We start from the raw sequence: 27,890 nt of genomic DNA, 5'->3' as shown, positions 1-27,890 counted from the left end.
TTCTGATAGAAACAAGGTCGTTTCACGGCAGTTGTGACACTCTAAAAAATGTATCCACTGATTTGCAGATGAGATATTCTATCCCAATGTAAGTCTATGGGAAAAAGTATAATTAGGCCCACCGGCATCACGTGATAGACCCTGAAGCTTTGGCTTCGAGGCGCGGTGCTCTGCCTGGGGACTTGCAAGCCCAGCCCACCGGCCTGAGTAAATATGCCATATATGTCTGGGTAATGTTCCGCGAGGTAAAGCTTCAGATGAAGCGTGATCACGTTCCACTTGCCAAACATGCCAAAAATACAATATTATTCAGTTAGTTGGCTCTAAATCTCTGTTATTGTAGATTGGCTAACAACAGCCATGTTAGAAGAGATAAACCTATACAATACTTTATTTACAGCAATATGTTGCGCTACATTGTCAATAAAGACGTAATATATATATATATATATATATATATATATTATATATTTACGGGAGATATTCAGGGGACGGTACTGGACAGTCTGACAGTGTGGCACCTGCTGTCAGGAAACAGTATATGCCGGTGGAACGCAAGCAGCATACCACTCCAGGGATCGGCATATACCGCTGAACCAGAGCAGCAAACCATCAGCCACTTTTCAATCTTGCAAATGCCATTAGGAGCAGTGGGCGAGGCTGAGGAACATGATTTTATTTTCACAGATCTCATATACTCATTCAAAAAGTCATTTTTAATAAAGTTAGCAACTACAGATTTAAAACATTTCAAACAATAGCACGCATTACGGATGCTCAACTTTGCTCACCAGCACACTTGTTAACGTGGCTCTGTGTCTTTTCATGCCGGTTTGCTGGATGGTAGGTGGGGGCTGTGTGTGCGTGTGTGTGCATGGGTGCCCCTGTGCGTTCTCCTGTGTGTATCATTCTATACTATGGCCCACTGCATAGCACCACTGTGGTGAAAACTCCACAGGGTACTTTTAATTACAAAAACATCACTTAATGAAGTTGACAAAACGAACGCTCATTCTGGAGCTTTTATCCATATCACACGATCTTGGCCTTTGCTCGGTTATTATGGAACTGTATATGTTCAGACTTTTCATATTTCTGACCACTTGTCCTTTTATTGGCTTAAAAAGGTTGAGCTTACACTTGATTGAAGACTGATATCCTCGAAAGCTCCAGACAAGCTTGTTTAGTTTTGTTAACTATTGTTTCCCAAGATCAATCATTTGATGAGGCTTTATAAGCAAAATGTACAGAACATGGAAGATCCTTCCTCAGGTATTAATAGAATCTGTATTATTCACTGACAAAGACAGTACAGCAGGTCCATGTAGCATGACATCAGTGGTAATACTACATGTATTCTTTATTACAAAGCTTTCCAAGGGATTTGGCTCAAAACCATCCTGCAATGAGGTATGCCATCCTTTTGTTGTTAAAACAAACTGCCACTACTGAATAAATGTGTTCAGTTTTGGTTTCCATGATACCAAAATACTGACACTTAAACATGAATGTGGAGGTACACAGCCAGTGTACACATCAGGGATGGCAGTATTCTTGTCGGGTGTAAAACAAATTATAAGTTAATGTTGAGTTCAGATATGGAACATACTGATTTTGTGTAATGGGTACCTTGATGGCATTTCCTGTTCAATGTCTACATTTCTTGGACTCTTTGGCTTTTTAAAAATGTAATCAGTAGGCTATTTGCAGGCCTAAGAGACTTATATGTCAGACGCATTGATCACTATAAATAACCTGTAGGATTATTGAAGTGACTCATGGTAAGGTCACTAAACACAGTCTGCCATGCATCAAAACATGAGCTTAAAGTGTTTCTCAGTTTAGTTGTTTCTTCTGTAGCTTTAAAAACTCTGAATTAGAAGTGTGCTGTAGGAAGCCTGAGCAGTGCAGCTGCCATGCATTGATTGACCAGACATTGCTCTCCCTTTCCAGAGTGTTTGTCAACCGAAGCTTGGCCATGGAGAAGATCAAGTGTTTTGGTTTTGACATGGATTACACTTTGGCAGGTAAGTGTGGTCTGAACCTTTAGGTAACAGCCTTGATAAACACATAAAGGTCAAAGTGTAGTGGCTTGAGCTCGCAGCAGCACATACACTTGATTGACTGAGTGAGGATACACTCCATACACCCCTTTAAGTCCTCACATACTCCTTAAAGCTGACAATAAGTTTTTACCACCAACATTTACGCATGTTTTGTGTACAATTATAAAATGTATAAAAAATGAAAATGAAAAGACTGTAGTAGCACTTGCCAATTTTACCAATAACCAATGTGTTACATAAAGATACTCCTATTTGGAACCACTTTTATGAGGAACTGAGCCTCAAACTCAAACCAAATTGTGAGTAGGAGCTTATTTCAGCTCTTGCCTCCAGCTGCATTTATGTATCGTTCTGACCAAGCTTCTCCAATTGAGCATTTTTAAAGTTACTAACACCAAACTTTTTGTCATCTAATGTGTTTAAATATCCATTTGATGTATGAAGCCTAGATAGCACTGTGAGTGGCAGAGAACAATTCTTTAAACACCATTGCAAGTCTTTCTTTTTCCTTCGTTTGAATTTGTTGCAAAATTGCAAGTAAGCAGGTTTCGAGCGTAAAGATAGTGGGTCCTTGAGTGTCACTGGAGCACTCACTGTAACCCAAGCTGCTGAGGTCCAGCTGTGTGTGAGGATATTCCTGGCACAGTAACTCCACACACCACACCAACACGATAGGAGGAGGGGGCTGGGGTGGGGATGAGGGGTTTTTAGTTGCCATTAGGGTCAATATTCATCATCTGTAAATCAATAGGGTTATTGTAGGTTCAGTGTCTCATCAGGGTGATTTGTGTGTTGTGTACATGAGCCTGTTTCCCTCCCTGTCTGTCTGTCTAGTGTATAAATCTCCTGAGTATGAGTCACTGGGCTTCGACTTGACGGTGGGGCGCCTGGTGTCAATTGGATATCCACAAGAACTGCTCAACTTTGTCTACGACCCCTCCTTCCCCACCAGGCTGGTTTACAATGCCCTGCCTTTTTGAAATCCATTTGAATACCATTTCATTCTCACTGAAGTGTGCTTTCTGTCTCTGATTGTCTTCACTGGCCTGTCTCCATTTATTCCAGAGGTCTGCTGTTTGACACAATGTATGGCAACCTGCTCAAAGTGGATGCATATGGGAACATCCTGGTGTGTGTGCACGGATTCAACTTCTTGAGGGGGTGAGGTTCACTACTCCCACTGAGCGTTCAGCATAGCCCACCACATCTCTGAAAAAACAGACAATTATCCACAAAGTTGTACAACAGTGTGCTTCAGATGAATCATAAAAAACTCTAGAAGTCTACAGCAATGACGGGGCACCTTGAGGCTTTCAGCTAAATGTTAACGTCAGCATGCTAACATGCTCACATTACAATGCTCACATTACAATGCTAACAAGCTGATGTTAGGCTGGTATAATATTGATTGTTCACCATGTACGCTGAATAGAACCCTGAGGGCAATCTACAATAACTTTGAAGTAATTCCCAGATTGTTGAAGAGTTACGACAGACGCACTCCTGGAGGCTTTGGAGTGCGTCTGTTATCCCCACAGGCTACAGAGGGCTGCAGCTGAGTCACTGGTTCAGAAATCAGAAATCCTTTATGAGTCCCACAACGGGGAAATGTACCTTGTTACAGCAAAAGAACAAGAAAGTAAAGTGGCGAGTACACAATAGTTAAATAGAATAAAATAGAGTAACAGTAGTATAAGTACAAAGTGGTTGATAAAAAGTTGTGAAAGTGAATATTGAACAGAGCAGCAGAGTTATCTGACCAGTTTATTGTTCAGTTGAACACACGTACAGGATTTTACAATCTCAATGTCCGTACCCAGGACGTTCACTGGTGTTGGGGGGGAATGATGGTTCCTCTTGAAGTCCACCACCAGCTCCCTGGTCTTCCCTGCGTTGAGCAGGAGGTGGTTCCTCTGGCACCAGAGGGCAAAGTCCTGTGTCAGCTCTCTGTACTCCTTGTCATCCCCATCAGAGATGAAGCGTTCAGAATGTGCGTCCAGTCTTGCCGACTTCTGATCACTTCTAGGAGAAATGTTCCCCGACGACAAAACTTTGGCTGAAGTGGCGCTGCTGATTCAGTCTCCAGGGTGGCAGCAGAGTGCTGCGGGTTCAGCCTTCACAACAATGCAAATATATACATTTACAAAATCCTGTTAAAGGCACAATGACGGGAAATAAATGATTATGTATGAATTTTTATGACGCTGTCTGTCAAGATGAAGGACAACGAGAAAGGCTAATGCAAGCACTGCATGAATGTCTGTACTTGACGTCATGGCAATTCATCCAATAGTTGTTTAGATATTTGAGATATGTAAGGTATAAGTCATGTTTCCTGGTTAACCCTCCTGTATGTTTGTGTGTGCTCACTCTGCACAGACCTGACATCAGAGAGATGTACCCCAACAAATTTATCCAGCGTGGAGACACTGACCGCTTCTACATCCTCAACACACTCTTCAATCTGCCTGGTAACAGCTACTCTACAACTTCTACTCCTCTTAGAATGAAATTCAATTATTGCAGAATTATGACACAATATGGTCATACATTTGAGATTTGAGGTCAGCTCAAGATGATTAGGGCTGCCATTTTAACATCAGGTGTCAGGCTTCATTTTTGATATGGCCTGTTTATTTAAATTAAATTAAAATTCTCAATTAAAGAAGACTATAAAATAATAGATTTGAAATAAAAAAATAATGAGCCATTTATTTCTGATCCCAAAGTGATTTAAATTAATTATTGTCTAAGATCACAAAGTAATTTCATTTGGAAAACAGAAAGTAGGAAGTCGTCATGTTTGGAAAGGTGGAGCTAGAAAAAATTCTCATCAGGACTAAAAGGTTAATGTTCCACTCGACAAACGGGCAGGTGGACATTGTTATCTGTTGCATTTATGTGTTATCGGGGTTATTGTAATTACAAGTTTTTGACCTATAAATAGTGTTCATGTCAATTTCCAAGTCGTAATTATGGCTGGGTTTTTTCTGAGAGCTCCAATATATCTTACTTGGCACTTACTAATACGGAAGTGCCTGACACAAAAACAAATGTTTACACCTGACTTCAGCCAAAGACTGTTCAGTGTCATTTTACCTCACATGTCAGTCACCCGCTGCCCACTCAGATGCCCCAAGTTTAGACGCTTTTTGCACTAATATCCAAAACCAGTTTTATCACAGTTTCTATTTCTTTATTAAAAAGGTGAGAGGAACTTAATTCTAGTTTGACTTTATTACCACCTAGGAAAAATGTTAAAAAGAAAAAGTGTTTTGCTGTCTATTAAAAAAGAAAGAAGGAAATGTTATAGTTTTTAACCTGGAATGCTATGACTGTGAGTCCACTGTTTTCTTTTAATTGTTGATTTGTCATATTGAAAGCATGTTCATATTTAGATCTACAGTCAGTCTCTCTGATACTAGTGTAATGTGTTCTTCCTCAGAAACCTACCTCTTTGCTTGCCTGGTTGATTTCTTCAGTAACTGCTCCAGATACTCAAGGTACTGCAGACTCATTGCTACATACAGAAGATTGGCTGACATACTATAACTATAACAATAAAAGTGTCTACCTCTCCTCCCAAACAAAGAAGAGTTTAACCACATTCAGTTGTCCCTCGCAGCTCCCTGAGGGTCAAGATGACGGCGAAGATAACAAAAACAGGGATTTATTCATCTGTAACTTTTAGTGGATCACAACAAATCAAATCAAATCAAATGTATTTGTATAGCCCAATATCACAAATGACACATTTGTCTCAGTGTGCTTTACAGACTGTACAGGTTACGACACCCTCTGTCCTTAGACCCTCACATCGCACAAGGAACAACTTCCTAAAAGAAACCCCATAATTAAAGTGGAAACATGTTAGAAACCTCAGGGAGAGACGGAGGAGGGATCCCTCTCCCAGGACGGACACACGTGCAGTAGAGGAGGATATCAAAAAAAAAAATCCTAATATCCTAGTATCCCAATGCTCCTTCAGAAGCTCTTCTGTCTTATCAACAACTTGGTTTCATGTTATGCAGGATCTATTGGTAACATGATTTTCACTGTCTCTCTAGTTGTGAAACTGGCTTCAAAAATGGCGACCTTTTCATGTCTTACAAGAGCATGTTCCAGGATGTCCGAGACGGCGTGGATTGGGTTCATATGAAGGTACAGTCATTTGCTTTTTCACATGAATCCTGTTTTTCCAGGCAGCTGTAGGCCCTCAGTCCACTGTTATTTATTTTCACAGGGGTCCTTAAAAGAAAAAACTGTTGAAAACCTGGATAAGTACGTGGTCAAGGATGTAAGTACAGCGGCATAATAAGGTCACATACACACCGCTTGTACTGTAATACTCTAATACTCTGTAGTAAAACAACACAATTGAGCTCAGTCTCATCTTGTTGATATTGGTTCTGTTTTTTCTCCACCAAGCCAAAACTTCCTCTCCTTCTCAGTCGCATGAATGAAGTAGCCAAAGTGTTTCTGGCCACCAACAGTGATTACAAATACACAGAGGTGAGAAGACAGTTTACAGTCAGATGTGTTTGAGTGCTTAAAGTAAACTCAAAAGGTCGGAATGTACTGAATCATTTTGACAGTTGGTTGCCCAATGAAGTAATAATGCCAGCTGTTGGTAATGATGGAGTATAGTTTCCAATTTCTGTGTTGGATGTTAAACACCCTCTCCTTTCTTCCTACAGAAGATTATGACCTACCTCTTTAACTTTCCTCACGGCCCAAAGGTAACACTAATGATTTAATAACATTTCTATTTTCAATTTGAATTGAACCGCCTTGCTTAGAAATGTCTGGAGATATGGAAACATGAATGATATGCGGTGTGAATAGACATAATACGCTACAACCAGGATTTACTTAAAAACCATTGAAATCCTAAATGATGTTTGTGTGTGTTTATTTCAGCCAGGTACACCCCACCGGCCCTGGAAGTCCTATTTTGACCTGATCCTGGTGGACGCACGCAAGCCTGTGTTCTTTGGAGAGGGCACAGTGCTGCGGCAAGTGGACACTGTGAGTGTGTACTATAGAACAAAATACCATACTAACCATTACTGAAATATCATGTCATTTTGAAAGGGCTGTATAAAAATAATAAATATTGTATACGAGTGTGTGACTCAGTCTTGGTTTCCTTCAGACCACAGGGCGGCTGAGGATCGGCACATACACGGGGCCCATGCAGCATGGTATTGTTTACTCTGGAGGTAAATAAGGAACCTTGATTTACTTTAAGATTTTAAACATCCATCTAAATGTGTGATAATTGTTCATGAATCTGATCATTTCTAACTTCACAGTGGCAGTTTGAGATGTATACCATGATTAACACATTAATTGTAATGAATGTAATGAAGTACATGGTTTGAAACTGTTCTAACAGACTGAACCTTTTCTGATGCTGGTTAAAGTTTGTTTACATCAGGACTATATTGCATTTGTACTTCTGATCAGCTGAGAAATACAAAAACAGTTCATCTATGTGAATATACATTACCCGTCAAAAGTTTCCGTCACCTTCCCATTCAATGTGAATGAGAAGGTGTGTCCAAACTTTTAACTGGTACTGTATCTGTATATTTCTTATGGTCATAAATGATGACTTGGGTCTTGATATTTGTGACTGAGCTTGAAATAAATAAATAAACATGCCATGAATAACTACTGTATTGTGCAACACAGGAATAGAAGATTGAGTACCTGATGTGCTGACTCATAGAAACACTTGATAAACTGAAGTGTGGGCAGCTTTAGTACCAATAGTCATCAACCTGTAATGTAACACCTTGTGTGGGTTGAATCTCAGCTATAGTTGCAGCTTCATATGAATCCATCGTTGGTTATTGCTTAAGAGGTTTACATAATGTGCATCAAATTCCCTAAATGCCATATTTGTTCTCCCAGGTTCTTCAGACATTGTGTGTGACTTGCTGGGTGCTAAAGGAAAGGACATAATCTACATCGGAGACCACATTTTTGGCGACATCCTTAAATCCAAGAAGCGGCAGGGCTGGAGGACGTTCCTGGTGATACCTGAGCTGGCCCAGGAGCTGCATGTGTGGACTGACAAGAGCTGTGAGACTGGACAAACACAAACACACACACACACACACACACACACACACACACTATTATTTCACAATGTGTAACCATGAAATAATTCACTGTAGCTCAGATCAGTGCTAGGCTCACAAAAGTTAGTAAAAAGTATTTTAAAAGTGTCTTGTCATTAAAGATTGAACCCATTATAAAAGTAATAATGCAATGTGTTGTTTTTCCAGCCATATTTGAGGAACTTCAGTCTTTGGAATGCTTCCTGGCAGAGCTTTACAAGTGAGTTTCTCTTTTTTCAGTCCACTGTTTGTTGTGTCTTACAGTCTACAAAACGTTCTTAATTAGAGATTCTGGTGGGAGAAAGGCTGAAATATATGTCAGTACAAGAAGTTTAATAGAAATTGGTCCTGACATAAGTTTCAGTAAATACTCATGGAGGTCAACACTATAAAATAATTTCAGCTGTATCTCTCTCCAGTGAAAGAGCCTGAAAGGGGAGGCTTTGCAACTTGATTAAGTTAATAAGTCATCCTGTGTGATAGGATTGCATGTGCGCACTGTCTTCCAGTAGTTATTTATTGTATCCCAGCTGTTATGGAGAGACGTGGGTAGAAACAGTGTCAGGGTTATTAATTCAAATACTTACTGTATACATCCAGGTTGCATTTTCCTGTCTGTAGAATATGTTGGGACACCTCCAACAGTTCTGCTGAGGCTCTGTTCATCAGTTAATGAATCAGTGAATTCAACTGTATTGATTTCTGCTATACCAATGTTCCTGCTTTAAACTTGTTATGCTGATTTAAATGCCTCTACTGGTTAGTGTTCCATTGATTTATTTAAACTTTTCTGCATTATTGCATAATTTCTGCGCATTTGCTCTAAGTATGAAGTATTAGCCCTTACTGACAGAATGACCAGATTACCAGCAGAGCGACTTTGCTCCACAAACAGACGTGGTTGTGAGACATTTATTTCAATGAAGCTGTCAGCTGTGCACCTGTTAGCTGTTAGCAGGCTACAGAGGTACAATATGATGCGTTAAAGTCTATTCAGTAAAAATAAGTATTGGGCGATCATGATGTGTTCAAATGTTATCCTGGAAATGTTTGTCTTTTGTAAGATATTTTCACATCATAATTACAATTATATAATAATTATCTCCTGATTAACCTCCTAACACTAGCTCTAAGCAGCTTATAATACATTATCGTACAATGTCAAGATTTGTTTTTAATCAAATCAAATATTTAAATAAAAATACAATTTATTTCCTAAACATTTGAATTGTGTTTTTCTATGTAAATAACCACTATAGATGACAATAACGTAAGTAAAAGGATAACAATTAGAATATTTTTAGGGATGGGGGTGAAAAAAGTTAGTTTGGAGCCTCTGGAGAAGTTCTGGTTAGAGCCTCTCTCCACCTCGCTACACTCAGATTTTGATATTTTGGCCATGATAATTGTGTAGTAAACATCTGATATGGTTTTGATAGGAAAATACAGGTAATACTGATTATAATACCGAGTGTAAAGCACAGCAGGAGACAGGAGACAGGAGACAGGGCAGAAGACAAGACAGGGTTAACAAAGGAGTGTTAAAGCACAGCAGGGGACAGGAGGTGAACTGCTCTTTGTAAAGAACAGTTCCTCAGCCATATCTGAATGCGGAATCGATTGAATTAGCATCGTCTGGGATCTGAGCTGATTGCTTACATCTGTGTTTTCTGCAACCCCCATGTTGTAGAACAAAGGAAAACTGACCTGGAAGCTCTTCATGGCTTCCTGTCTTTAGAATGGGTATAAATATGGAGACTGGAAGAGTTGCTTCTCTGAGCCGCACAGCAGACCTTACAAACCTGTATTTGTGTGAGTTTTATTGATTATCCTTTGTATGAAATAAAACTCAGCTTCTTCTTATAAGAATATTGATCAAGACTTTTATTTGAATTGAATCCTGACTTCGTGGCGTTATTAAGAATATTTTTCTAACAGGTTTCCTATGTGGAAACTACCTTTTTAAATAGAGCTGGGCTCACAGAAAACAGTACACTTGTGTTTTTGTCCTCAGGCATCTGGACAGCAGCAGCAATGAGAGGCCTGACATCAGTTCACTGCAGAGACAGATTAAGGTAACATTTCCATCAACACTTCTTTCATTCTTTAACTTAAAAGAGTTTCTCTAATGGCGTCCACTAGAATTCAAACAGTGAGATTTTGAAGGATAGTTGTGTAAAACTTTCTTCAAAATTTCCATTACTTCTATTATTTAACATTTTTTATTGGGACCATTGTGACCAATGCCTGTGCCTACAGAAGAGCTCACAACGTAATAATAAGTGCATTAAACTCAAAAGAAGCAAGAATCATGCAAGTACATAAACGTCACCAAATATACTGAAGTGCTACATTAAGGGACAGTACGAGATTGAGAGCGCATACACACACTGCACTGCTACACACAGCTATAATGTTACTGCTACTCACGTCACAACCAGGTTACTTGCTGTCAACGGTTGGGACATCACAAAGTTCTCAATGGTGATGGAGAGGTCATGGACAGAATTAGTTAAGTGTCATCAAACCCATAATTGAGTATCATCCGCATAAACAATGAAGGTTTATGGAGTGGTTCCTTATAATATTGCCCAAAGGAAGCTGTACTTGGACAGGGTTCTGTCTAAGTACAGAACCCTGCGGAACTCCAAGACTTGCTTTGGCTTGGATGGAGGATTCATCGTTAACACGTACAAATTGAGATTGCTCAGATAAATAGGACTTGAACCAGCTTAGTGCGGTTCCTTTTATGCCAACACAATGTTCCAGTCTCTGTAGTAGAATGTCATGATCAACAGTGTCGAAAGCAGCACTGAGGTCTAACAAGACTAGAACAGAGACAAGTCCTTTGTCTGATGCCATTAGAAGGTCATTGTTAACTTTCACCAGTGCCGTCTCTGTGCTATGATGAACTCTAAATCCAGATTGAAAAACCTCAAATAAACTATTATTATGTAAAAAGTCACACAACTGTTGTGCGACTGCTTTCTCAAGGATTTTAGCGAGAAAGGGAAGGTTAGATATCGGCCTATAGTTGGTTAAAACCTCTGGATCAAGACTAGGCTTTTTAAGAAGTGGTTTTATTACAGCTACTTTAAAAGATTTTGGTACGTAGCCAGATAATAGAGACAGGTTGATCATATTTAATAACGAAGTGTTAATTAAGGGTAAAACTTCTTTAAACAGTTTAGTTGGAATCGGGTCTAAAAGACAGGTTGATGGTTTAGACCAGCGGTCTCCAACCTTTTTTGCGCCACGGATTGGTTTCATGTAAGACAATATTTTCACGGACCGGCCTTCAAAGTGTGGGGGGGGGGGAAATATGACGAAATAAAATGATACGACCGGCATAAAAACAAATATAAAGTACATAATAAACTCACCATTACGCTGAATTAGTGGGAGCCCTGAGCTTGTGTCTCTGCAACGAGCCGGTCCAATATAGGGGGATAAATTCTTCACCAATAGTAAAAGGTTTATTCTCTCAGTGCACTTTGTTGATGTGGTGGCCATGAATAATTGTTTCTGTCCTTCTTGTTCATGTTTTTTTCTTTCAAAAAACTCCAAGGGCTTGTCTTTTAATGCCGGGTGCCGGCGTTATGAAGGCTTCGTTGCCTCATTTGCGAGTGTATTGTGTATTATGCAGAGCAGCGCATGATAATCACCTGGAGCGATAAACTCGTATTTTCAGTAGCACTCCTGATATTCTTCTGATATTCTGATATTAGTCTTTTAAATGCAGCTTTCTTTTTCTTGGAAGTCGTAGGCTGTTCATCTTCTGTTTCCTCATTGGTCTTTTCCCCTTTCCAAAAAAGCTCTTTAAAGACGTTTGTTTTCCACTCATTTTTTGCTAGTTTGTGGGCTTAATTTTTTAAGTAAAGTATCACGTGACAGAGACGAAGATCTTGACCTATAGTCTTGACATGTGTCAAGAGACACAGACGCACAGACGGATGTATCCGGTCATTTTTCAAAATAAGTTAAGTTGAAGTTAGTTGGTTAAGGTTGATTGGAGTAAAACAGTCTAGATATATTTCAGGAGTTACAGATGTTTTTAAAATTCCGGAGATTGAAGTTAAGTCATTACCAATTGAGGTCAGGAGGAGATTAATTTTGTCTCTAATAATTATAATTTTATCGTTAAAGAAGCTCATGAAGTCGTCACTACTGAGAGATATAGGAATAGAAGGCTATGTAGAGCTGTGGCTCTCTGTCAGCCTGGCTACAGTGCTGAAAAGAAACCTGGGGTTGTTCTTATTTTCTTCTATTAAGGAAGAGTAATAAGCTGCTCTGGCATTACGGAGAGCCTTCTTATACGTTTTAAGATGATCTAACCGGACTAAACGAGATTCTTCCAATTTAATGGAACGCCATTTACTTTCAAGATTTCTCGACTTTTGTTTTAGTTTGCGGATTTGTAAATCAAGCCATGGAGCTTTCTTTTTCTGTTTTATGATCTTCTTCTTTAGAGGAGCGACAGAGTCGAGTGTTATTCGCAGTGAGGCTGCAGCGCTATCAACAAGATGATTAATTTGGGAGGGACTAAAGTTAGCATTGGAGTCCTCCATTATATTGATATTGAGTCCTGGTATTGAATTAAGTGCTGATGGAATCACTTCCTTAAATTTAGTCACAGCACTTTCAGATAGACATCGAGCGTAGGATATTTTGCCTACTGGCTTGTAGTCCAGTAACAGGACTTCAAAAGTTATTAAAAAATGGTCTGATAAAAGAGGATTATGTGGACACACTGATAAGCTTTCAATTTCAACACCATATCCCAGAACAAGGTCCAGAGTGTTACAGATGTTAGTGGTAGAGTTCCTGATGAATATCATTTCCATCTTTGTGAGTAGGGAGGGAGAGGGAAGGTATCAATTTAGATGTTTACCTCTCTGTCTGGATGTTGAAGTCACCCAGAATTACAAGCGGTGGAGGTGTCTTCTGGGATTTTCGAGAGGACACCTAACTTCTGCGATAGGTCCTGGTGGGCGGTAGAGCACAACGATGTTAGTTTCACCAGATGAGTAATAGACACAGCATGATATATTAAAGAAGAAGATACTGTATGTGGAAGCAGGTAGCACCTGTCTGGTGCCACAAACACAAATCATAGCTTCTAAAATCCTCAGGATTCAGGATGGAGTTTAAATATCAGGCATGTCTCCGTGTCCTTTACAGAAAGTGACCCATGACATGGACATGTGCTACGGCATGATGGGAAGTCTATTTCGCAGTGGATCCCGACAGACGCTGTTTGCATCCCAAGTGATGCGCTACGCTGACCTGTATGCCGCCTCCTTCATCAACCTGCTTTACTACCCCTTCAGCTATCTGTTCAGAGCTGCACATGTGCTGGTGAGCTTCACTCATACAACGTGTGTCTCTATGTTCTTTTGATTTATGGCATTACATTAAAATGTTTCCCTCACAGATGCCTCATGAGTCAACAGTGGAGCACACCCACGTCAACATCATTGACACAGAGTCGCCACTGGCCACACGAAACCGGCACGACCTCGACCTTAAGGATATGGAGTGCAAACGGCACAAGCTGACTCGATCAATCAGCGAGATCCAGCCCCCCCATTTCTACCCTCAACCTCCACAGGAGATCACACACTGCCATGATGAGGATGATGATGAGGAGGAGGAGTAAATGGAGGGAGAAGAGCAAAGAGGTCTGCAGTGAGACTACCTCTCACATCCAGTACATAATTTCTTCAAGTTTTAAGTTGATCTGTTCTTTGATCTGGCTGTCACATGCGCCTGACTGATTAGAGAACAGGTGCACGGTTTCTTGTTTGTGACATGGACTACAATAGACTCAAGAGGCCCCTTCCTGAGGTACAGCAGCTATTGCTGGGTTTGTTTGAGGAGGAATGTTCTGCTTTTGTTTGGGCATCTTTCAGGTCATTAGGAGTCCAGTATGCATGCATTTATTTGTACTGTAAACGGCTCACTGCCATGCTGCTTACTCCTGCTCCATAGCTCTCACTTTAAAACCTATTCTAAAGGAAGAATGCCCCCTAAACCCTAACACTGTACTTCCAAAGAATCCTGGCCAAATGTAGAGATGTGATGTTTGGATCCTCTTGTTTTCATCCACTTGCCTCAGTGTTGAAAAGCAACAAGTTTTCATCCCTTCTTCTTTTTTCTATGAAGGAATTGTGGGAAATGTAGGAACAGCACATCTGAAGGTGGATTTTGACTTGAAGAAAATGGAACTGTAGTTAGTGTATTTACCACAGCTGCTGACAGTAGACTCAATCATTAATGGTTCACTTCATGAGAGTATTTTGTGTCCAGCAGAGAGCTTGTAACGCCTGCTGTGGTGAGGTGAAGTCGACAGGAAGCTGCTAACCCCGTATGACATGCAAACAGCTCATGGAAGCAGTTTAGAGAAGCTCCACCTACTTATTTACACTGTAAACACAGACTGTAAAGGAAGTCTGCCTGCATGTATATTACACCCTGCACCAGTGTGAAAACTTGGTAAGTTAAATAAGATACCAAGTTTAAACATTATGAGATCCTAAGACATAATAATTACAGCTCAACATTTATTTTGACTTCATTAGATTGACTTGATAAAATGTATAATTAGTAAGCAAGCCACAATTCTTTTTTGACTTTCTTTGACTACCTCATAAGTTTGATTTGAAGTCTTTTAGTATTTTTAAGTAAACGGTTAAAATAAAAGTCAAATTTATGAGATAATAAATTGTAGTTATGAGAGAAGCCTAGATTTTGACTCACTATCTCAAAATGTCAATTATGTACTTCAGAATTATGAGTCAAATGATGAAACTGACAACTTGACATGACATACTGTGTCATGATTGAGATGTCCCAGGAGTTAGTGTCCCGGCCAGCCTGCTGCTATAAACATGTTGTTACTGTAATGTGAGCACCTCATGACAGGGTGCAATACTGTGTTTTAGTTTATTTATGAGCTGAGTATTATCATGTGTTTGTTATTGCCTTAATTTTAAAGGACCTGTGATTCAACAGGAGGACCTGTGTCTGATCTACTGAGGCATTGAACCTTCGGTGGTTGGTGAGATGGGCTGCAGCCTTTTCTCACTGATGTGAGTTCTAGTCTCACACATGAAGTTTTGTTGAAGCTGCCTCATGCTGTTTGAACTGAATATTTGTACTAAATCTCCTGCTGACAGTTGATTGTTTTACCTTTTTCAACCCTGTTGCACCTGGGATGTTTAGGTGACTGTGCTGTTTTAATTAGTTTCTTATTCAAGTCATTTCAGAACTGTTGAGCATGCCTGTTTGCTGTCCGCTTTGATAATCACACATAGTCAAGTGTAAAGTGAACCAAATTAATGTTTTTATTTATTTATACCATCAATAATTATTGCATGTGTTAAGGTTGCATTTATATCGGTTTTATTTGAAATGGTGAAGATGTAGCAGAATGTTGAAGGCAGCGATGCTGCAGTTGAGATGGTTTGAGTCTGAAGTTTGTAATACATTTTCTGATCTGATATTGTAGCTGAGTTTTGCTTTTTCTGTCAGTTTCTAATATTCTGTCTACCATTTACATCTGTGAGTGTTGACATGATTTCTTCCAGCCCGAAGCTACCACTAACAGGCCTGCTGTCATCGTGCTGAGCAGCTGTACGCCATCACAGATCCTCTTCTCCTCCACGAGTTCCCAGTCCTCCACCCAACAAAATCTTTTCTTGTGTGTGAATTAAGCATTAGGAAATTTAGTAAGTAATATGTTTGAAGGGAAAGATGGCGTGATGTTTTGTATACACGGTATCTATGGAGATATATCGATCACATGACAGATGAATGTGTTGATGATTTGTGGTCTATACCTCGCTGTCTGCTGTTTTCCCTTCTTTTCAAAGTCCTGGCAGCTCTGGATGGTCCACAGAGGTTTACTGTGCGACAATTTCTTAAGTGGAAAATGACCTGACCGGTCAGCACTAATGCACTGTTTAGTCTGAAGTTGTGAGGTGAGAAGATGTGAGGCAGAGGATGAGGTGATTGTCCCTGGACCTGCATCCTGAATTTGTGCCAACAAATTATTCAAAACATGGGAAAGATTTAATTAAATTGATTGTGCACACAAGTAAATCATGCCCTCCAAATATTTTTTCCCTCTCTATGGCCACTGGAGGGCTCTGTAAATACTCACAGAAATGTTCTACTACTCAGATCTGCATCCCCTCTCAAAAATGCAGCATCCGTAATGAATCTGTATAATTCTATGACTACCTACATACATGGATTCTGCTGACTAGCTGGGATGTCATTGAAGGCCTGGAGCATGCTCATGGAGTGGAACACGTGCAGAATTATGTAACTGGTGAGACTGAACAGAGAGCCTCAGGGACACTGTCAGGGTCAAGCAGCTGTTTGGCCTTCAGGCTGCTGATAACTGTCCCTTTCTCCTTGTCATGGACCAATGAAAGGCTCAGCTTTGTGCAAAAATATACTTTGAATATTGACCTTCCACAACTTTTCATATTCTCTTCCCTTGCTGTTGTAACACTGGAGTCTGGACTGTGCCACTACAATACATATAATTTATAATATAATCTTTCTCAATCTGTATTTATAATCAATGAATACATTGATATTTATTTATGACGGTCTGGTTTCACACTGCTTACATGTCTTTGTTTCATGTCATGACAGTTGTCTGAAATTGTAAATGTTAAAGCAGCAATCAATCTTTTTGAATGCGTCATTTAAGTGCAAGGTAAACAAGTAGGAACATTTGTGTCACATCACCTGCTGCAACTCTGAACTGGAAGCGCCCACACCAATATGTTTAACAGGCGTGCCTCCTGCAGGACACACCTCCAGGATGTGTTCCTCTAACAACTGCTGTGTCCCTGCTAAAACCTTCCCCGAGTTATTACGAGTTATTATGAGTTATTATTCTGTAAATGTCTGTAAGGAGTTATTGTTGGTAAAGATCTCTGACTTTCCACTGAGATCTCACCTGGCCTCCAGGTGTGCATGTGATCCTTTACCATCTTAGCACTCACAACACTGTGGTGTTTGATTCACAGGGCAGCATTATGAGGAGCAAAAGTATTTAATACATGTAATACACTTGATCAAAACATTTAACTTAACTAAACTTAACTTAAAAATGTTCCCAGGCCCTTGCATTACAGAGGCACTGTGTTAGTGTGAGGAAGTAGAACCAGGGCAGATGAGGAGGGTGCATCACTTCAGCAGGTGTCTCAGCTGATCCTGCAGGTTTTTAGAGTGCTCCACACTGGAGGATGGAAAGAAGCAGTGCACGTCATCACTTTGTGTTATGGCTCACATGTTTCTACTGAAGCATAAACAGAGTGCAGTGTTGAGACTTACTTCTTCTGGATGGCCTCCTGCCTTAGTGACAGACAGAGAGAGAGAGACTCTTAAAATGCACTTCCAATGGAGCAAAAGTAATGTTTGTACTCATAAACCGCAGAATGATACTCACTGGTATTGTAAATGTGTGGTGATAATGGACATTTTTCTCAGACTCTGAAAGACAGATGATAATAAAGATGTTGAATTGTGCCATCTTGGGATCATAGAAAAAGAGCAGAACACTTGTTACTACTTTATATAGTTGTCACAAGCAGAAAGCCCTGTACAATGTAATCTTTAGTGTGTGGTATTGTTGGGGCGGCTGTGGCGCAGCAGGTCATGTCCTTTGGCAAAATACTCAATCCCAAATTGCTGTGTGAATGTGTGTGTGAGTGTTTACCTCTCCTGATGAACAGGTGGCACCTTGTATGGAATCCTCTGCCTCTGAATAAATGTGTGTGAATGGACTTAATAATAATGCTGACTTGTGTTGTTAAAGTACTTTGAGTGGTCGTAAAGACTAGAAAAGCATTATATAAATGCGGTCCATTTACCATAGTCTTCCTCAACACTCAAGTGTTCCTCCTGGCATGTGATATATCAGTGGCGTGTTCACTGACTATACAGATACTTACATCCTCAGAGTGCAGGATGGCGTCCTCCTGAATCACCATATTTCTTGCTGCCTGACCAAGAAGCTGAAAGAGACATGAGCAACAATACGTCGTTTAGGGCTGCAGCCGATTATTATCATGATCAACATATCTGCCAATCATTTGCTTCGTCTGTCAAACAAATACCCGTCACGACTTCCTAAACGTCCTCAGACATCTTGTTTTTGTCAGAAAGTAGATTTAGTTTAATATCACAGAATACAAATGAAAAACAACATTCTCAAAAGTGCAACGCTGGACGAAACAAATCTTCAAACAATCAACAACTGCTCAATAAGTCGACTAAATGGTAAATGGTCTGCATTTATATAGCCCTTTTCCAATCTTTGCGACCACTCAGAGCGCTTTACATGTCAGCATTCAGACACATTCATACAGAGTCAGAGGCTCCATACAAGGTGCACATCAGCTGTCAGTAGGGATAACCATTCACACACACTCACACACCGTTGGCCATCGGGAGCAATTTGGGGTTCAGTATCTTGCCCAAGGACACTTCACATGCTGCCTGCAGGGCCCGGGTGATCGAACCACCACAAATTACATATAATATAAATATAATAACATAACTAAGCGTTATATGCCTTTACCCAAGGAACCTATACCATACTATATGTGCCTATATAATATAGGATTCTTGCCTTTTTGAATGAAGTTAAGCTACATTAATAAAAACATATCCAATTGCAGAACTGAAGCCTGCATTAGCAGTATCAGACTAACCACAATAAAACATAAAGCTCGTTTTTTTATAAATGAAATCTCTACTGATGGAGTCAAAGACAACTATGTTGTATGTGCTTTTATTCTGATACTAAATTACGTTTCCGTTTGTTCTCTGTGTTAGCCATTAGCCTGTTAGCTGTTTCAAGCTGTGAGGACTTCTCTGTGATTAAATCACTCGTGTGGTTTTACCTCCTGACTGTGGGATCCCTTCAGCACTTGGCGGGTCAGAGCAATCACATCCCCACTACAGGAGCCCACTTTGTCAGACAGTAAGCCTTTGACAGACTGGCCGAACCGCGGCTGGGACTCTGCTGATGCCATTTTCTGTTTTGGCTAGAGATGGTGAGTGAGCAGGGTCAAAATACATCGCAACGCGTCTACTACAGGGTTCACATGCTCTCCCTTCATTATTCATAATCTTGCAAAAACTGAAAGACTTTCCTTTCTATTTCATTATTACATTCATTTGAGTTGCAAACCGTCCCAGTACCACTGTGTATCAAATACAAAGAGTCAACATTTCACTTTAAATACAGAAGTATTATCAGTAAAAATGTTATTTGCTTTCAAAACTGAAGTATTCAAAATTGCAACTTTCACTTCCTTTATACACTATTGGGTATATTTCATATATACCAGTGTATCATATTGTATAGACTGATCATATGTTTTGTGTGTAAAATGTTCATCTGCAAAGTAAGCACTAATGCTGTCAGGTAATGGAGCTGGGATGGAAATATTAAGTTGCAAAAAGTTGAATACTCAGTAGAGTAAAGTAGCTTACTTAGTTACTTTCCACACAGTGTCCGTGTTATGTGGATGTGTGGCGTCACAGTTTTTGCAAGGATTCAATGAATCAACCGTGATCTTATCTTGTTTAAGTTGTCCCAGCCTTAAATATTCAGAGTCAAGGCTGTGGCATTGAAGGAGCTGTATAAACGTGTGTGTCTGCAGCAGCTCGGGGCCTTTCTGCAGAGCTCCTCTCTGTGATGCCTGGCCTCCTTCTGTCAGGGCCCTCTGCTGTGGATATGGCTTGGTTTCTGTGCCTGTGTGTGTTTTTGGCCGTGGGGCTGGCTTTGTTAGCGCTTCAGTTGAAGCTCAGGATGTCCGCACATGGCCCCCAGGAGCCCCCCCACCTCCCGGCACTGCCCCTGATCGGCAGTCTGCTGAGCCTACGGAGCCCGCACCCTCCTCATGTGCTTTTCAAAGAACTGCAGGAGAAATACGGACAGACGTATTCTTTGATGTTGGGCTCCCACTGTGTCATCATCGTCAACCAGCACACACACGCCAAAGAAGTCCTGCTGAAGAAGGGAAAGATATTTGCAGGAAGACCCAGAACTGTGGGTAAACCTCTTCTTATTGTCTTCATCTTAGCTGCAGCAGCAATCATTTATGTGTTTCCTTTTCCATCCTCGTCCTGTGTGTGATGAAGGTAACCACAGATGTTCTGACCAGAGATGGGAAAGACATTGCATTTGGAGACTACAGTGCTGCCTGGAGGTTCCACAGGAAAATAGTCCATGGAGCCCTGTGCATGTTTGGAGAGGGTTCTGCCTCCATCGAGAAGATCAGTGAGTACAGTTCTTTCTGCACTCCCGCAACATGATTCCTCTTTCTTAACATGACACTGCTTACACCTATGCAGACAGTATTAATGATGAATACTGCATTTTTTTCTTTAAAATGTCTGACTCCAAACCTACACTGATAATGATTAATTTCATTATCTATTAATCTGCCAACTATTTTCTCAATAAATGGATAGTCAGTTCAGTCTATAGAATGTCAGTAACTAGAGTACATGGCTATCTCAAGAACAATCTGACTTATTCAAATAGCATCTTTTGCTGGAGTAACAATCCTAAACCTGAAGGCTTTAATATCATTTTTGCCATTTTTTCTTAAACATTATTCAAAGTTAATAATTGATTATCTTATTGCCGGTTAATTTTCTCTCCATGAACTAACAGATGAGGAATCATTCCCGCTCTATTTCAGTGTGTTGCACTTTGTCATTGTGTTTTAGGATGTTGGGGTTGGATGCAGGGACATAAGACGATGACATGTATGAAGGAGCTGTAGTGTCAACGTTATTACAATACTTACATATGGAAGAGTGTTGAAGATGTCCATAAGACCCATGGAAATACCTGCCCCATCCACAATGTAGAAAGTAACTAAGTACATTTACTCAAGTACTTATACAATATTTAAACACTTGTGCGTTACATGAATATTTCTATTTTCTATTACTGTAATACTGTACAACTGCGCGACAGTTCAGAGAAAACTATTTATTTTTTGCTTCACTACATTTATCTGACGGCTTTAGTTACTAGTTACTTTGAAGATCCAGGTTTTACATACATATGATCATATATATATATATATATAGATATATATATATATCTATATATATCAGTTTATAAAACATGATGGGTTGTTATACTGTACATTAAACTACCCAATAGTGTATAAAGTAGTTAAAATTACTTGAACCATAGAGTAAGCATTGTAAAAGTGTTAGTAACTGAAGATGTTCTGTGTCCTGCTCAGTCTATGCAGAGGCCCAGTCTCTGTGCTCCGTCCTGTCCGAGGCAGCAGCTGCTGGACTGGCCCTGGATCTGTCTCCCGAGCTGACCCGGGCCGTTACTAACGTCATCTGTTCGCTCTGCTTCAACTCCTCCTACACCCGAGGAGACCAAGAGTTTGAGGCCATGCTGCACTACAGCCAGGGCATCGTGGACACTGTGGCAAAGGACAGCCTGGTGGACGTCTTCCCCTGGTTACAGGTAGACAGTAGGAACACAATATTAGAGCAGAATTTGAATGTGGAAATTAGCTAAAAAACAAGAAGAGAAAAATAACTACAGGATATACAATATATAAGAAGACAATTAAAGGTGCATCATGGGTATTTTTCAGATTCTGTATTAATAAAACTTAACTATTTTTACTATTGATGTTTTCTGTGTACCAGTAAAAGCTATAACTAGCTTAATGGTATATGACTACATTTCCCATAAATCCCATAGGTACCTATGTCAAAAAGCATCTTGTGTCATGCAACCTTTGTGCGGGAAGAAAAGTCCTCTCCTGTTGATACACGTTACAGCAGTAACACTGATTCAAATGTAGTCTTTAAGTAAAAAAAAATTCCAAACACCTTAAACATTGAAGCAAAAAGCGATACTTAGACCCAGTACAACCATCCAACTCAACTAAACTCAAATAAGAAGAATGGGAGAACAGAAGCAGACAGTGACAATTACAACATACAGAAATATATATACTCTGTTTATATAATGTATATATGATGTATGACCTTCTTTGTTACAGATTTTTCCTAATGCAGACCTGCGTCTTCTAAAGCAATGTGTTTCAATCAGAGACAAACTTCTACAGAAGAAGTATGATGAACACAAGGTACAGTTGGCCTCTTGCTAATAATATGCCCTGAGCTGTCACTAATGGTAAAGATGGTTAACATTTACAGGTGATGTAATAAAACTGGGAATCTCTTTGGGAAGTTCCTGGAAAGGAATGCATTGTTCTCTGTGCAATTAGTAACAAATGAAATATTTGTTTCCGGTGTTGAGATACTTTGTTGCATTTCACAAATTTTTGCACAACTAAATTAAAAACAGTTTGAGGCAACACGCTAAGAGACAGTGGAGTGAAAGCCAATCCAACTCCAATCCTCTGCTCAGCAATCAAACCGCATCATATCCATGATGTTTCAGTAGAATACTGGGTAGGAAATCTGTGTCATGATCAGCAACTCAGTCAACCAGTCTGTCTCAACATACTGATCCTGCTTCCTACCTGTCTGCTCAAAGTCATTATTATTGTGGTACATTGATACTGTATACTATGAGTGTGTGTGTGCTGAACCAGGCAGACTACAGTGACCATGTGCAGAGAGACCTGCTGGACGCCCTGCTGCGAGCCAAACGCAGCGCTGACAACAACAACACAGCAGAGATCAGTGCAGAGTCTGTGGGCCTCAGTGACGACCACCTCCTTATGACTGTGGGAGACATCTTTGGAGCCGGTGTGGAGACCACCACCACCGTGCTCAAATGGGCCGTCATCTACCTAATCCATCACCCACAGGTAGGACTGGAGCAGTAAAAGTTTTTGTTATTTTTACATTGTCTGTTCGGAATGCTTTCATTTTGCCATATCATACCTGTATCTGTATTCTTCTGTCTACGCTTCCACACGCTTCACACTCTGAATTCAGTTGGAGTTTGGCATAATGTTAAAGTTGGGTATTCAATTTTTGGTATTTTGTGACAAACATGTAGAGCAGGGGTCGGGAACCTTTTTGGCTGGGAGAGCCATAAAAGCCAAATATTTTTAAATGTATTTCCTTGAGAGCCATTTATTTAATAAAATTGAGTTTTAAGTAATTGAGTTTTAAGTATATCACGTCTCCGAGTACTAAAAGCGGTATCAGTGTTTCCCCTACCATTGTCTGTGCCCCCCCCAGCAGAACCCCGTGCCCCCCTCTGATTTATTTAATTTAATATTCACAACTCACTTTTCACATTGAACAGGTGCTCTTTTATTAAATAAACTAAATGCTTATGTTGTTGATATGCTGCTGCACATGCACAGTGGACCAATGTTGGTAACCTACCTAGATTTTCTCTTTTTGATCACGATTTTTAAAAGAATGATGGCATTTAAAGGTGGGCCATGTATAAACGTTAATGTGCACGTTTCTGTGTCTACTGCACGGGTGTCAAACTCAAGGCCACAATTATATTCAGCCCGCGAGAAAATATCACATGTCTATCATAACTGGCCCGCCGGTTTTGGTAATTAAATCAATGCATGGCACAACCACGGGGAAATACATGTTTGAGGAAGTATCTAAATGTGTGAGAAATGAAACTGCCCCGGGACAAACTGACGGGACTGACGACAGACGGAGCCTGCGATGTGATGAAAAGAGGGGATTAGTGCAGGATGCGGGAGAAGATGCAGTGGGAGAACTGTGCAGGTGAGCTGACAGTTTATCACCGCATCACACACCAGGAAGCGCTGTGTTGTAAAGCTCTGGAGATGGAACATGTAACAAGACAGACAGGAAACTTTATAAGAGTCAATGTAAGTCTTTTCCTGAGGAGATACATTCTGAACATGGCGGTGCGATGGCTGAGTCGAGGGAAAGTGCTGAATAGATTTTTCGAGTTGCGTGAGGAAATCTGGCCGTTTTTGGAAGCAAAGGGAAACACACCACAGATCTCTGGGACGATGTGAGCTGGACTGTTTGTGCGACATAACGAAGCATCTCACTGTTAAACCTCCAGCTTCAGGGCCGTGTGATCACGGACATGTATGATGCAGTGAGAGTGTTCCAAGCCGAGCTGCCTTGGACATGCCTCGGCGAGAGCGCCCCCCCCCCCCCCACACACACACACACACACACGTGCGCACACAGTTACAGTCAGAGACAGAGTGGAGGAAAGGAGAGGGAGAACTAAAACAAAATCCGCTGTTAAATGTTATACTTTAAAATGACACAGTATAATTATTTATTACTTGGTAATCATGTTAAAAAATGTCAGCTCAAAATTGTCTGCGTCATCGAAAGAGCCATAGGTTCCCGACCCCTGATGTAGAGAAACCAATCATTTGTGCCTTGAGCTGCAGTTCCTCTGGAGTCCACTAGATACTGCTCTGACTCCATTGCATTTGAGGAAAGTCTTATTTCCACAGTTTAGGCTCTCAATAGTTAATTCAGTTCTCCTTATGTGAGTCTTGGTTATGGTTGTGAAGAACTATGTTTTCAACTATGTAAGTTTCTTCACAGTCAGTCGTTGTAGCCGCCCCTTATTGCCACATTTAGACCACAGTGACAGATGATGTACCATAATAATCCAGACTAATCCAGAAACCTGTGGCTGATGTCACAGAAGCTACATCTGCAACAGTGTCAGCACAAAACCAGTTATTGAAAGTAGTATCAGTGAGAAAAGCCATCAATGCCTTATAGAAAAAATCCAAAAATCTAACTGCTCTGCTCTGCTATGTTGTGTAGAAGGGAAACACCTCTGCACCGATAGCTGAATTGTGGAGGCACAATGCCAACCCCTCCGTCTCTCCACTATCCAATAAATGTTGAAAAATAAGAAAAAGATATATTTCTAAAAAGTGTGTATGTATCCAAACGTTTGTGCATTCCCACACACCTCACTAACTCTTCATCTCCTTGATGAAGTTCAGCCTCTGAGGGCAAAAACTGCATCTGCCAAAGAGTGGGGACGTGTTTTGGAGCGACCGACAGAGCAAGCTATAGAGCTGCTGGTCGCAGCTCATAACGTGTACTGTTAGTACAGAACATGGATATTTCTGACTGTGTGTGTGTCCAGGTGCAGAGGCGTATTCAGGAGGAGCTGGACAGTAAAGTGGGGTGGGACCGGCCCCCCCAGCTCAGTGACAGAGGCAGTCTGCCCTACCTGGAGGCCACCATCAGGGAGGTGTTACGGATTCGCCCTGTGGCCCCTCTGCTCATCCCACATGTGGCCCTCAGTGACACCAGGTACACTCAACACATGGGCCATTCACTGATCCACCTCTGGAAGGAAACAACAAAAGCTGATCCATAACTGATCATTCCCGCACCAGTTATACTCATATATACTGATGCTATAACATGACACTGAACTCCTTGTGGAGAATTGTGCTTGTGGTTGAATCTTTACAAAGATATTTGTTTCATGCACTGCCATGCAGACCTGCAAACATTGAATTCAGTCTCTGTGCTTCTCTGTAGCATCGGGGAGTTCACAGTGAGGAAAGGAACTCGAGTCATCATCAACCTGTGGTCTCTGCACCACGATGAAAAGGAATGGAAAAACCCTGAGCGATTTGATCCTGGTAAGAGGACACTGCTGTCCAATGTGTGCCGTATGTTATCCTGGAATATGATGCGCTGTAATTAAATTATATTTAAAAGTGTAATTTATGGAGCCAATAGGCCTTTTCTCATGCCTGCTGGGAGAGCCATTGACAGATCATTGAAATCCCTTTATTTTTACTGAACTCATAAAGAGCTACTGATGATTCAAAGTCTCTCTCTGTTCTTGTTATTAGGGACACAGGATGTAGAATGAACATGAACTGTTCATTGGCTATCAACCACTTGACCTAATTTTATTATACTGGGATTACTGATCTAAACGAGAAGATTTAAAAACATGCAGAATATGTTGTGTCATTATATAACTTAGTGAAAAGTGTACAGATTGATGGTCAATGGAATTTCATTTATACTGATGACGTGTCAATGTGTCTTTAAAAAACAAACCCTAGTTGCTCAGGGTAGTCCAGACGTCAGCTCATGGGGACATTGTTTCTGGAAATAAATTGATGTTGTTGTTGCTGGTCTAAATCCATTCAGCTCTATTGTATGGGGTGAAGGCAGGTATCTAAAATCCTGTTCTAATAAAACCAAAAGCATGGCGAGATCTCTTTTTGAAATTAAAATACTGAAAGAAAACTGACCCTTTAAGATGGCACTGATAGTGATGTATTCTTCTGCAATGTAAAAGAGAGGCCTTAACATTTTTTGGCATAAATAAATGTAAAATGTAACAGTTTTTCACATGTGGACATAATATGAGCCATGAGCAGCTTAGCTTCATGACCATCACTGGTTAAACCCGGATTGTGAGGCTTGTAGTGTTGCGTGTGTGTTGATAGAAATGACCGTGTCGTTCCTCTGCAGGTCGGTTCTTGAACAGTGAAGGCACAGGTCTGACCCTCCCGTCGTGCAGCTACCTACCGTTCGGTGCCGGGGTCAGGGTGTGTCTGGGCGAGGCCTTGGCTAAGATGGAGCTCTTCCTCTTCCTGTCGTGGATCCTGCAGCGCTTCTCCCTCTCTGTCCCATCGGGCCACTCTCTGCCCAGTCTGGAGGGAAAATTTGGTGTGGTCCTCCAGCCGGCCAAGTACAAGGTGAACGCCATGCCCAGACCAGGCTGGGAGAGAGGCACTGGACACATGTTCTCATTTGGGAACTGAGAGTCTGTGGGGATTTTTTCTCATGCAGGCAGAAGTATTTGACAAAGTTATTTCTGCTGCCCTGACATACTTCACTGAATAATCTACATACCAAAGGTTTACTCTTCAATAGGAAACACATAATTCTTGTAGCTGCCCTAATTAATTACATGCTTTGTGATGAATTAATCTAGATTAATTGCATATATTAATATTTGCTGTGAGAGCTCCGTGCAAGGGGGGCTGCTGTCGGAGCTCCGGTGCCGTGCTGTCGGAGCTGCAAAGTCGGCAAATGCGCTCAGGGGCATCTGAGAGTGCAATTAATCTGCGTTAATTTTTTGTTGCGTTATTTTTTTCTGTGATTAATTAATCGAAATTAACGCGCTAATTCGACAGCCCTAATCTTTAGGTATTCACTGGGCACCCACATATAAAAGGGGTTCTCCACCTTTTTTTAATAAAGACCCACTTCTGATTGTTAAAACATTTCAGAGGACCACCTTACCAAATAAATGGCAAACAAAACATAACAATACGAAATAAAGGAGAAAACATTAACTTGGCTGTAAATATTTGTTTTGGCTCTTTCAGCTGTAATTACCAACATAAATATTCTGTTTACCATCACCCATCACTGCCTGCCATTATAAAATTATGAAATGATGGTTCATATTTCCTCACCACACACTATTACCTTTTACTGCTTTTCCTGGCACAGGGTTGTCGACCAAAAACCAATGCATTTTTGTCCAAGGGAAGGTTCGCTAACTAACAAAACACGTTTGTCTCTTACGTTACCTGATAATTATGTCGTGGTGGGTGATTTTCAAACATAAATGGTGATTATGCATTTTAATTTTACATTTTGTATTTGTGTGAATTCTTGAGCATGTTTAGCTTTGTGTTTTATCAACAAAAATAAATCTATTTTTTAATCTTAA

At 40.6% G+C, this 27,890-nt stretch overlaps 3 protein-coding genes and 1 long non-coding RNA gene across 7 annotated transcripts in view; 2 read left to right on the top strand and 2 right to left on the bottom strand.

Moving 5' to 3' along the window:
• The window catches only part of nt5c2a (5'-nucleotidase, cytosolic IIa), a 24,220-nt gene extending 8,524 nt beyond the window's left edge, over positions 1 to 15,696 (top strand). For 3 of the 4 annotated variants that reach the window (XM_029449634.1, XM_029449635.1, XM_029449636.1), the window contains 16 exons: positions 1,954 to 2,027; positions 2,901 to 3,018; positions 3,132 to 3,227; positions 4,446 to 4,537; positions 5,512 to 5,569; positions 6,134 to 6,227; positions 6,310 to 6,363; positions 6,495 to 6,578; positions 6,764 to 6,805; positions 6,987 to 7,094; positions 7,222 to 7,288; positions 7,986 to 8,156; positions 8,363 to 8,414; positions 10,209 to 10,269; positions 13,376 to 13,552; positions 13,629 to 15,696. In XM_029449634.1, coding sequence (XP_029305494.1) covers positions 1,954 to 2,027; positions 2,901 to 3,018; positions 3,132 to 3,227; positions 4,446 to 4,537; positions 5,512 to 5,569; positions 6,134 to 6,227; positions 6,310 to 6,363; positions 6,495 to 6,578; positions 6,764 to 6,805; positions 6,987 to 7,094; positions 7,222 to 7,288; positions 7,986 to 8,156; positions 8,363 to 8,414; positions 10,209 to 10,269; positions 13,376 to 13,552; positions 13,629 to 13,853 — 1,573 coding nt within the window. In that variant the 3' untranslated portion in view covers positions 13,854 to 15,696. Of the gene's footprint in view, positions 1 to 1,371; positions 1,411 to 1,953; positions 2,028 to 2,900; positions 3,019 to 3,131; positions 3,228 to 4,445; positions 4,538 to 5,511; positions 5,570 to 6,133; positions 6,228 to 6,309; positions 6,364 to 6,494; positions 6,579 to 6,763; positions 6,806 to 6,986; positions 7,095 to 7,221; positions 7,289 to 7,985; positions 8,157 to 8,362; positions 8,415 to 10,208; positions 10,270 to 13,375; positions 13,553 to 13,628 lie in introns of all 4 variants that reach the window. The other variant, XM_029449633.1, reaches the window with a different exon arrangement.
• Positions 8,036 to 13,406, bottom strand: LOC115019926 (uncharacterized). The gene is made up of 3 exons (XR_003833516.1): positions 13,086 to 13,406; positions 10,153 to 10,251; positions 8,036 to 8,162 (listed from the first exon to the last, which is right to left on the bottom strand). It is a non-coding gene; the product is annotated as an uncharacterized LOC115019926 (long non-coding RNA).
• Positions 15,348 to 19,314, bottom strand: borcs7 (BLOC-1 related complex subunit 7). The gene is made up of 6 exons (XM_029449638.1): positions 19,123 to 19,314; positions 18,169 to 18,231; positions 17,664 to 17,707; positions 17,549 to 17,569; positions 16,036 to 17,453; positions 15,348 to 15,893 (listed from the first exon to the last, which is right to left on the bottom strand). Exons 1-5 carry the CDS (start codon positions 19,252 to 19,254, stop codon positions 17,402 to 17,404), a joined length of 312 nt encoding a protein of 103 aa, XP_029305498.1. The 5' UTR covers positions 19,255 to 19,314; the 3' UTR covers positions 15,348 to 15,893; positions 16,036 to 17,401.
• cyp17a1 (cytochrome P450, family 17, subfamily A, polypeptide 1) lies at positions 19,144 to 27,890 on the top strand. Its single transcript, XM_029449637.1, has 9 exons — positions 19,144 to 19,275; positions 19,888 to 20,276; positions 20,369 to 20,507; positions 21,493 to 21,728; positions 22,276 to 22,362; positions 22,834 to 23,052; positions 25,320 to 25,489; positions 25,724 to 25,827; positions 26,678 to 27,890. Exons 1-9 carry the CDS (start codon positions 19,248 to 19,250, stop codon positions 26,968 to 26,970), a joined length of 1,665 nt encoding a protein of 554 aa, XP_029305497.1. The 5' UTR covers positions 19,144 to 19,247; the 3' UTR covers positions 26,971 to 27,890.

The sequence above is a fragment of the Cottoperca gobio genome, chromosome 15, assembly GCF_900634415.1.
Source record: "Cottoperca gobio chromosome 15, fCotGob3.1, whole genome shotgun sequence".
NCBI classification, from domain to species: Eukaryota; Metazoa; Chordata; class Actinopteri; order Perciformes; family Bovichtidae; genus Cottoperca; species Cottoperca gobio.
Note: the sequence above shows the minus strand (reverse complement) of the source record. Positions and strands in the feature narration are given on the sequence as shown.

Bases quoted from the DNA above. Each gene is read 5' to 3' on its own strand.
- cyp17a1 (XM_029449637.1), top strand. From the start codon at position 19,248: ATGCCATTTTCTGTTTTGGCTAGAGATG. The intron at 20,277-20,368 runs GTGGGTAAACCT...TGTGTGATGAAG, and splicing joins TTGCAGGAAGACCCAGAACT to GTAACCACAGATGTTCTGAC. The intron at 25,828-26,677 runs GTAAGAGGACAC...GTTCCTCTGCAG, and splicing joins CCCTGAGCGATTTGATCCTG to GTCGGTTCTTGAACAGTGAA.
- borcs7 (XM_029449638.1), bottom strand. From the start codon at position 19,254: ATGGCATCAGCAGAGTCCCAGCCGCGGTTCGGCCAGTCTGTCAAAGGC. The intron at 18,232-19,122 runs GTAAAACCACAC...TGTCTCTTTCAG, and splicing joins AGGGATCCCACAGTCAGGAG to CTTCTTGGTCAGGCAGCAAG. The intron at 17,708-18,168 runs GTAAGTATCTGT...TCTGTCTTTCAG, and splicing joins CCATCCTGCACTCTGAGGAT to AGTCTGAGAAAAATGTCCAT.